Raw genomic sequence first — 10,851 nt, forward strand, 5'->3', positions numbered from 1 at the left:
TTTCCTAGTAAGTCACATGCTCCAGCCCTTTGACCATCTTGTGTGATTTTAAAAACAGTTTTATTTAGAAACACTAACCAGAAACAGTTTGCTTAAAGAAACATAACCACTTCAGATTGGGTCTTCTCATTCTTCTGACCAAAGATGAATTCGCTACTTGTGGTTAGCCACACATGCCAGTTAAAAGTGCGCAAGTCATGTACTGTTTTGGTAAATATAGACATTACATCCTATAACAAGGTAGTACCCAACTCATTCTGTTGCTGAGAGGAAGAAAATAAGATGCATCAAAAAGCTCTTACCACTTTCACATAAGGAACTCTGCAGTACTGTAAGACCATGAGCAGGTTAAGATGTCAGAAGCACCAAGCAAACAAATCCTAAACAGCTGGCACAGTCACTACCATTTAAGTATTACTTATAAAGATGTTCCAAAATTAATACCTAAACCTTTCAATTGATTCTTCTCTATAAATTGTTATACATATTAAGATATTTATTCAATACATTTGGATTAATTGTCAAAAGTTTTAACTTCAGTGAGCAATGTAAGACACCATGCCAAAGGAAACAATCCCAGTTAAGCACTAGTATAGAGGTCTGAGTACTTTTATGTGGAAGATATCAATAACAAGTTTTTGTATAGCTTTTTAAGATGAAGCAGATGAAATGTATGAAAATCTTATTTGAAGGCCTTGATAATACATGGAGCACCAACATTTTTAGTACAAAAAATTATAAGTAGCCTCCTATCAATTTCTACACACTTGAATAGCAGGAACAATTGCCTTCTGTCTGCAGGTAAAAGTTAACAGTTAAGCAGCAATTAAAACATGTATGTTTGTTCCTAAGCACATCAGAGCAGACATCAGATATGGAAATATAATGCATGTAAGATGACAGACAAAAGTTTAACGTAGTTTATAAATAACACGCTGACACATAGTAGAGATGGGCAAAAGGCATTCTATAGGTCTGCAATAAGTTTTCTCTGATCATCTTTACTAATAGGACACAGGAAGAACTCAATCTATGCAGAATCTTCAGCATAGACATGGAAGTACCTTGGATGAAGCAATAATTAAAAAGTCAAGCTGTTATAAAGTTATTATGGTTTCAAACTTTCATTCTTCAAACCCACTCTAAGATACACAAAATTTTACTTTTTCCTTCCTATATCAACATCAGCTTCCAATTAGCTGGAGTAAAGACAGGGAAGAACGCATTGTTACCCTTCTGGTGAGAGATCAACCCAGCACAGTCCATTCTTTTTTATACTCTCTCCTTTCTAAACATGCATAACCTAGAGGAACAACAGAAAGCCAGGTACTTCTAGTTGCTGATAGACTTCAACCAGAAGCCAGGCAAAGTCCTCTTTCAAAAAAATGAGTTTAACTGTGCTGTATGGAAAACAATTCTTTCACGTAGGGCAATGACGAGAGGCCAGCTTCATCAGTGCAAGTAGAACAAACAGACAATAAATAACTGCAAAGATGGTAAATAGTTTGTGAGAAGCAAAAATATTACATAAAACCTATGAAGTGTTTTATGTTGTCTATTACTCTATATATCTTATATGATTGAACTCCACTTCCACAAAGATTTACTCATGTCAGTTTTAGTCAGTGAGATTATTCACAGAGCCCAACAACCAGTGAAAGTTTAAGGAGTTCAGAGTAAAGGTCTTAAATCAAGGACCACAGTGCACTAAATACACTGCCTAGGCTGTAGCATTAAGTTCTTAATCTGAACCTGTGTCTTTAGTTACTACAGCATCAACCATTAATTATCCAAGTAAACCTAAATCACTGCCCAAACTTCCAAAGAGGGAAGGAAAAGATTCATACCAACACAATACCGCACATGCTAACTGGGATGAAAGAAGCAACTGGAAATGATGCACAAAAGCATTGCATATTATTTTTTTATTCAAAAGAAAAATTACCATGGAATAGGATGACAGTTCAGAAAACAAATAGAAAATCCATTAATTTGCTATTTTGGAACTTTTGAACATCAACTGATAGCATTTTTCTGACAAATCAGTGCTCTGGCAAATAGCAACAGTATTCCATTCTCACTAGTACAAGTAATTTCTTAAGCCAACTACAATTCTGCATTTTATCTTTTAATTGCTTTTAAAGCAATTTTGACTCTATTGTCTCCTTTAAATAAGGAATGGCAAGGGTAGAGGACAAAACAGTTGTATGATGTTACTCTAGTTTTTATCAAGGAGGGCTGCATATCAACCACAGTTGAATCAACTACTATCCAGTCAGAGTTAAACCATGCTAGAATTACCACTATACTGGTTCTTCAGCATATACCTGCAGAAGCCTTCAACAGATTATTTATGATATTTTGACTAACATCTTCAAAAACTGAAAAAAATAAGGTGGCAAAAGTGCCCATGTTCTGGCCAGCTGGCAAATACACGGGAAAGAGGAAGCTGGAGTTGTCTTTAATTTAGACAGTATGAGGAGTACCACAAATCACTAACACAGAACATGCTTTAAAAAAACCCTACAAAACAAAAACCCAGCATTCTGAATCCTTGGTAAAACCAACTGCAAAAGCATTCCACACACAATCCAACTGAAATCAAGAGAACAAAGCTTAAAAACACTACTCCATTTTAGCATTATGGCTCACATTAAGATGGATATAAGCAATGGCAGAGCTAGGGAAAAGCTTTTTTTTTAAAGGCAGCAGACTGACCAGATTATCTTCACAAACAAATAAATCAGAGTCCATCTGATGATACATTTATCATAAAAGTAACAATATTTTTTAAAAAATTGGCTACATTGAAGATTTATTTTAATCACTCAAATATTGACATTGTCTAGGTTTTTTATCAACATTGGCTCGCCACCAACTTCATTATGGCAAGTACATGTTCAATAACTATTTTTCAAATCTTGTCACTTCAGAAAGTGACTGCTCAACCAACATAGTACAAAGTGCATAGTAAGATAAATAATTCTTGATTTTGTTTTCTTATATGTATTCTAAGAGCAACTTCAGTGAGACCAAATCAAGTGTTCTGTAAGAAGGCTACATAGGATCACAGCCAACCCATGTTCTGGCAATAACAGGCAAGCTATTACAGAAAACTACAAAATATAAATTGACAAGATGTAGCTATAGACATAACTTAAAAACATACTGAATTTACACATTAGTTCTGCTTAAAAACATAACTATTAAAAAAATAGGAGGTAAAGTCAAATTGCATTTGATAAGCAAATGACACAGGAAAAATGTTAAGTATTTAAAGGCTTTTAAATCAAATACAGCACCAAAATCTGCCAGAAAGTTCAACATATTAACTCCAGAGTTACTCAGAAAAATGAATAAGTTTGAAAAATGCATTAAGAAGCCAGAATACCTGTTATGACAGGTACTACACAGGGCAGCTTGAAGAAACCCTTAGAAGAGTTCAATTGGAAGAACTGTTGTCAAACACTGCTGAGAGACAGAAAATGTATAGGACCTAATTGAATAGGAAACATGAAAAGAAGCACATAAAAGACTGAAGGGTTTTTGTGTATTTTCAAAATTGTATTTGTAAACACTAGAAGGACTGACTCAGTTCATGATCTTCGCATGCTGGGCACAAGAATTTCACTGTAAAGGTTTGACATCATAATACCATTCAAAATATAATATTTCTAAGTATTTCCTTTAAAAATGCCTTTACATTAAAAATATGTACAGCGTATCAAATAGCCTCTGCCTGTTAACATTTGGCAAATTCATTAGGATTGACTTTCAAGTAAAGTTTGCCTTCTGCACCCAGTAGAGTCATAGCTATAATTTCTAAGAAATTTTCATGTAACCTGGCAATTTAGTTTAAATCTTGAAAAACATGTTTACACTGATTAACAGCACATAAAAACTACTGCCACATAATTTAAATTTTTTAATGGAGATTTCTATCTTTCTGTAATTTATGCATTGAAACAACACGAATAAAGGGACTAAAACCAATAAAACCTCACAATTTAGACAGACCACTAACCACTACCTTTCAAGTACATGCATTAGTCCAGGAATATGGCCCTTCATTATAGATTGCAAAGAATTCTGGATGCAGAAAAGGGTAGTATTTTAAGACTATTCTCTAGGCCTTTACCTAAACATGAGCTTGAAGAAAAAAAATGAGAAGAGGGATGGAAATTCCAGTTTTGAGGCCAGAAAGGATCATTACAATAATCTGGATTAGTTTCCTAAATGCTGCAGACAAGAGAATCCAGAATATAGTGTCACTTCGCAGTCATGTCTACTTCTCATGCTTCTTGTATTTATGCTGCAGCCAATCCTCGAAGCAAGTCTAAAATCCTTAGCTAGAAATTCCAAATAACAAACTCCTTACACCTTAACCTTTACCTTCTGTGTTACAAACATACAGTTATCTTCCAGACTGAAATTATGCAGGGAAAATAAAGGAGATGGACTACAAAATACATTAAAAAAAGATTAATCCCAGGCAACCATGTTGAGATGCTACCAAGACAATCCACACGCTGGAGAAATCCAAATTGCTTTATCAAGGAAAAAAAATCCAAAACTGTAAATCATACAGACACACAACCTAAGAGTCAAGAGAAGCAGTCAACTGTTCTCTCTCACAAATACATAATTAAAGAACTTAACATATGAGCTCTGACCCTCGTATACAAAGCAGTACATACATTCAGATCTGCAGCAACAGCCTACTCCTGATACAACAGTACAACCACTGTTAGTGTGACCACCTAGGTATTGGAAACAAAAGAAAACTCTACTTTTTCCCTCCTAATGTCTTAATTATTAGAACAAAAATAAAGACTTATTCACTGAAAAGCTATTTCATGAAAGCTTCACTAAGAGATCTGAATTTGATTTAGAAGTACATTCTTTGTGTTAAATTATAATATATTAACAGTTAAGCTTTTGCATATGTACTTTTTCTTTTTTCTCTTACCCAGGGAAACAGTCTGTCATCACCAACCAAGATAACAGGATATGCCTAGATGCCTCTACGCATTTCAAGCTGTCAGAATCCCTACAGAGGATTCATCCCTGGGTTACATCCCGTTATGTGAAATATTGAAGGTTTATCTTGATCGTTACTACATACAACATGAAAACAGTTATGTATAACCTTCAGAAATGAGATTAATATTTTTTTTTAAATAACCCCGCTCCATAAACCCAATACATAACTGAAAAATTATTTATACTAACTGTATTTTGAGGTCTTGATTACCCCAAAATCATTCTACTGGTATTGTACTACATTCTGAATTAAATTCAAATCCTAAATAATTGGCTCCTTCTTACCATCCCATTCACCAATTCTTACACTGTTTCTGAAATTTCCTATGCAGAGCTCAGCAAATTCTTATATGAAAGCCACAGTCTCTCTTCATACCTTTTATACCACCTAGGTATTTAAAACTTTTTCCCTGCTGTCCTTGTTATTAAGAAAGACAGGGAATTTTCCAATTCTTTTACATGATATCAACTCTCCTACTCCAAGTTTACTGGAAAAAGTCTTTGAAAAGGGCCAGAGATACGACTTAAAATGTCACAAAGCTGAAAGGATACAAAAATATTAAGTGTACATCAAATCCCACATACCCATTACATGTAACAATTGAAGAACAGTAAACTGGTTTAGCCACTAACTAACTAATTTCCTTTTTTTAATTAACTGTTTAATTTAACCGTTGTTCACAACAGGATCATAAACACCACCTTACAGCCACTTCCCAAAAGGGTGAACTAGGACTTCATAGTATGATGTAATAGCCATAGACAGTAGGGAATCCACTCAGAATATCATGGTTTCCTAGATCTTGAAAACATAAAATATTATACATTACTGGACTACAAACTTCAGAAAAAAAAAAAAAAAAAAAAAAGAGTGTTATTTTGTCTTGTTTTAGTTCCAGAGTTAATTCTGCAAAACACTTCCTGGTATTTTCCTTTCCCCCTGCCACCTCTTGCACAATAGTTCTATCATCCGCCTTCCAATCCTTTTCATCTTCCTTAGCTTTTCCATTTTGTTCCCTACATTCACAGGAATTGTACAAAACTGAAAACTTTGCTGATAGTATTTCTAAAAATCTACCTACCTACTTCTTCCTGTTACTTACTGGAAAGACACTTATGGTTCCTAACTGCTGGACTCTTTGACAGACATTGTTCCTCATTATAGCCTAAATCATCCCATTGCCATATCTCACATCTTCACTTTTTCTAAAGCACAGACAAATAACCTTTCCTCCCTCTTCAACTCACTTTTATCCTCTTTCTACATCAAACTGAAACTTCTGATCCTTGCCTTCCAGGCTGCACAAGTTCTGCCCCTGCCTAACATAGTTTATATCTCCATCACTTGCCTTATGGCAGACTGTATTTTGCTAAATTCTCTTTCCTTCGAAGTGATCTGGAAAGGAAAAAAACACCAGGGGTTCTGAGCTTAGTTATGATGAAAAATTGACAGGTTAATCAATGGTAGCCTGATTTCCTTTGGGTCGCCACCTTCTGAAATATCAGGCTATCACAACTCCTGCAACAAAGGTCAGCAATTTGTTTTGTTTATAGGGGCAGGTCTTAAGGGCTTCCTGGATGACTCAAAATTACACATAAGGAACCTTAAGCACTCAGGAGATCAGGGTGAACTTGCTACATATTCAAGTAAAAGCATAAAAAGAAAATAAGTCCAATAAAAATAACTTTAGAGTTAGTGTCGTCCCTCCCCTGTACTTAAGTCAAAGCAGTGTTTAGGTTGTACTTTTTAACAGCGCTCCAAAAAGCAATTGCAGGCTTTCTCCAAAGGTCATAAAACCAGTAACAAAACACACAAGGCCAGCTAAGCTTCAGTTGTCTTTTGGTGCCTTATTTCACATGCACATCAATGCTTTCCATACCTACAGTATCTCCTAGACACACAGAAACCAGACAGCCTTCTGCAGGCCTCCACCACTGTCCCCAGAACCCGGGTCAGCCCAGACACACCTCCTGCTACTCCTGCCCAAACACTGCCAGAGCGATCCTTCCACACCCGCACTGCTGCCCGCGGTACCTTGCGCTGATTTATAACAGAGCCTGCACGACTTCGCCCAGACCACCAAAGTTTCAAGAAGCCAAAAAGTGAAACCGGCGCACACCGCCGGCCCAGGCCCTGCCCCGCCTCGGCCGCACGCCAACAACCACCTACGGCAGCTCCACCCGCAGTCCCAGACACGCCGCAGGGAGTACGGACCGACCTCGCGGTCAGCCGGGGACACGCGGGGAACCCACACGCCCACCCCGAGGGTTCCCTCCCACAGCGCCCAGGGACCGGGCCCTCCCCGTACCTGTCCATGGTCTGCGGCAGGGCCAAGCCCGTCTGCTCGGACATGGCTCCCGGGAGGAGGAGCGGGCCTAGCCACGGGCCCGGAGCCTGACAAAGGCGGGCCCGGCGCCGACGGAACAGCGCGTCACGCGCGTGGCGGAGGGGGAAGGGAAGCCAGAGGAAAGGCAGCGAAACCGCCCTCCCGCAGCCGGGGCGGCCCCTCCTTCAGCAGGCGGGGACGAAGCAGAACGCCGGTCGCTGAGGCGGGACGGAGTCACACGCAGAGCCTGCGCGGCCCAGGCCGCCGCGCTGCTGGGGTGAGAGGCGGCGGCGACACCTCTGTGAGGTCAGTGCCGAGCGCAACCGCAACACCCGTCACCACGTCCCGTCGCCGCAGTGCGCCTGCGCCGGGGCAGAGGCAGCGGCTGCCGCGGCACGCTGGGAAGTGTAGTCCTGCCGCCCTCGGGAGTTTAAAGGTCCGGCGGGGCGCGTCCCCCCTTTCCCGTCCCACCCCCCCCGTCTGTGGTGCCGCTCCCTCTCTCCTCCCTATGCCGCTCCTCGCCGCTGTCGCGTAGCCGCTGCCCGGCACCGCGCGCGGGGCAGGTAGGGGAACGCGGTGGCGGGGTGGCCCCGTTGGCGTACGGGGTTAGACGGGGAAGGTCAGCAGCGGGCCCGGCCCCGCGCCCGCAGCAGCGGCCGCCACACGTCCCACCGCCGCCCGGTTGCCCTGAGGGTCTGGAGGGGTGGGGGAGCGGGAAGGTCTCTCGCGCCACCACCCTCCTCCTCGCGCAGCGGCCGTTGCCCTCCGCCGTGTGTGAGGGGGCGGTGCTGCCCGGCGGCTGCCGGGCGGCGGGAGAGGCCGGGCCGCCTTCTCCTCTGCCCCCACCCTGCTCACGCAGGGCGTGAGGGGCCCTTAGGGAAGGAGCACCCTCCTGCGCACCCCAGACATTCCTTCGCCTGCCGAACAGGTGCCGGCACCTCCCGCCTTCTGCTCGGCCGGTCGGCCCCCCCCGGGCCCTGCCCTTGGGGCGGAGAGGCCCGAAGGAAGAGGGCACATTGCCAGGTGCCTACCCCGGTTAGGCTGCCGAGGAGGGCGGTGGCTGGCATGGCAGAAATCGATCGGTTTCTGTGGGTTTGTTGGCAATGACAAGGACAAGCACCTGGCGCCCTTGTAAGTGGTCCTTGGTGCTCGATGGAGGCTTGGTGGCCACTGGCTTCTGTGCACAAGTGGGGTGAGGTGTGGGACAGCTGGTGGTAGTAGCAACGCTCGCATTTCACTTTGTGTGCTTCCTAATGAGAAAAAATCCTTCTGAAGTGCTTTTAAAATTTGTTTTATGTTCTCATGTCAATACAGACCATCACAGTCTGTGAAACTGGGAATCTAGAAGCTGAAAAGCCTTTAGAGCACAAAGGTGGATAGCACCTGGAGAGAAGTTGCCTTCCTGTTTGTCTCCACTTTGGGTATCTGTCTCCACTCTTCTCAGTCCAGGTGTATGCAGATTTGCATGCATGTACAGGCTCTGCATCATGCCATGTTCCCCAAACAAAGGGCGAGGTCCCTCTATTCAGAGGCAGTTGTGACATTCCAGGTTCTTGGGAAGGTTGGTTAGTGAAAAGCAACTTTGTATTTTCCTTTTCAGGTTATGTATAAATACATAGGTATGTATATTTTTAATAAATAGCTTGTAATAAGTTTTGATACATGTAACTAGTCCCTGATACCTTGTGTAAATTGCAGCTTTGTTATGCTGCAGTTTCTGTACAAGATAGTAATTTACAGGACCCACCTCACAATTGTACAGCTGGATCAATCAACATCTTTTCTTGGTTGAGACAAATAGCATCTGCCTGGTAGATAGACATGGCTACAGAGATCAGGTAGAACAGGAAGGAGACTTTAGTGGATACACTGGATTCTTTGACTGTGCTGCCTTAGCTAGAGAAAAATCAATCTGTCACTGAGAGGAAAGTGTAAAAATGCATGTAAAACATCCAGACTTGGGACTTGTAAGCAGTATTATATGTATAGAGTAGGGAGGGTGGTGTTTATTTTCTAATTGCTGCAAATATCGTAAATAGGAATGCTAAAGTAGTTACAGTGATGTAAATGTTCTTTACAGGATGTATAGAAGCACATAGGAAGAAGGCATCATGCTAACATCCTGTCCCAGAAAATTTATTTTGTACTTATTATTGGAACAGTGAAATTCAGTTTTGCTTGTACTACCAATAAGTCTTGGATATACAGTGGCTGGAGTAAACCATATGGGCATGACTTCCTGGAAGAGAACCTAATAAACATTGTCCCAATTACAGCTGTTCATGAAACATAAGAGCAATATTAGATATCAGAGTTTCTGATTCCTAATCTTGGTCTGGAATAAGTGCATTGTCTATTGGCCAGAGCACTGATCAGCTAGACTAGCCAAATGCTTAGGTTTTATATATTTATTCTCAAACATTATGAATGGAAATAGGGAAACTGGTTTTATTCCTTGGATTATGTGATTTGTGCAATTTCTGTATTTTTGCCTTGGAGTGGGAAGGATATGCTAGTTGTCTGCCATTTAGGATAATGCTATGAGCTCATGATGAGTAATAATGGCTATGAACAAGACTTACCTGAAAAAATGTAACCAGAACTCAGGATCACTTGAATACCATTGGAGGCTGAAGAGGTCTGTGACAACAGTGGCTGCTTTGCTCTACCAGTGGCATAGGGAGGGATGAAAAGACTAGATAAAACTTGAAAATCAGGTCTAAGAGTGAACATTTGGTAGGTTTGGATGGGGTTTTTCTTCATTTTTTTACCAAACATGGAATATAATAACATAATAGGATACATAAAAACATGATAGGATAAAGGGTAATGGTTTTAAACTAAAAGAGGGGAGATTCAGGCTAGACACGAGGAAGAAATTTTTTACAGGGCGGGTGGTAAAATACCAGCACAGGTTTCCCAGAGAGGCGGTGGATGCCCCATCTGTGGAGACATCCCAGGCCAGGCTGGGTGGGGCTCTGAGCAACCTGATCTAGTTGAAGATGTCCCTGCTCATGGCAGGTGGGTTGGACTAGGTGACCTTTGAAGGTTACTTCCAACCCAAACTATTCTATGATCCTATAGTGGCAGACCTCTTAACATCCCATAAATAGCTTAAATATCCTGAAATTGAAAAACTGATATGTGCCTTTTTATTGTTCAGTAGTTTGTTGGAGAACTTGGGGTATGTATTCTCCATTTTTCTGCTCTTCTCAGAATCAAAGTGTGATCCTAAAATACATATATTATCATTTCTAAATTTGAGAAAAAACTCATTCCCTCACAAAGCAAGAGTTGTCATTCCAGCCTCATCTCTTCCCCTTAACAAGACCGGATATGCAGCTGCTCTATGCAAATGCTTGCTTTATTCTCCCTGACAATCTCCTCCTTCATTTCACTCTCCCTCATTCCCTTTTTCTCCATTTTCTTTCCTCTTTTTATTCTTTATGCTTTCTTCTTTGCATTGGCGATTTCCAGTATA

General features: G+C 41.2%; 2 protein-coding genes across 8 annotated transcripts in view; one reads left to right on the forward strand and one right to left on the reverse strand.

Annotated features, from left to right (window-relative positions):
* Window positions 1-7,560, reverse strand: part of MARCHF5 (membrane associated ring-CH-type finger 5) — a 29,913-nt gene extending 22,353 nt beyond the window's left edge. The window contains exon 1 of one of the 2 annotated variants that reach the window (XM_082054078.1): window positions 7,353-7,560. In XM_082054078.1, the coding sequence (XP_081910204.1) occupies window positions 7,353-7,396 (44 nt within the window). In that variant the 5' untranslated portion in view covers window positions 7,397-7,560. The remainder of the gene's footprint in view (window positions 1-7,352) is intronic. The other variant, XM_082054077.1, reaches the window with a different exon arrangement.
* Window positions 7,561-7,571: 11 nt separating this feature from the next.
* Window positions 7,572-10,851, forward strand: part of CPEB3 (cytoplasmic polyadenylation element binding protein 3) — a 92,663-nt gene continuing 89,383 nt past the window's right edge. For 3 of the 6 annotated variants that reach the window (XM_082054068.1, XM_082054075.1, XM_082054074.1), the window contains exon 1: window positions 8,386-8,501. In XM_082054068.1, coding sequence (XP_081910194.1) covers window positions 8,474-8,501 — 28 coding nt within the window. In that variant the 5' untranslated portion in view covers window positions 8,386-8,473. The other 3 variants (XM_082054073.1, XM_082054072.1, XM_082054071.1) reach the window with 3 other exon arrangements.

Source organism: Streptopelia decaocto (genome assembly GCF_964273445.1).
Source record: "Streptopelia decaocto genome assembly, chromosome: 5".
In the NCBI taxonomy this organism is placed as follows: Eukaryota; Metazoa; Chordata; class Aves; order Columbiformes; family Columbidae; genus Streptopelia; species Streptopelia decaocto.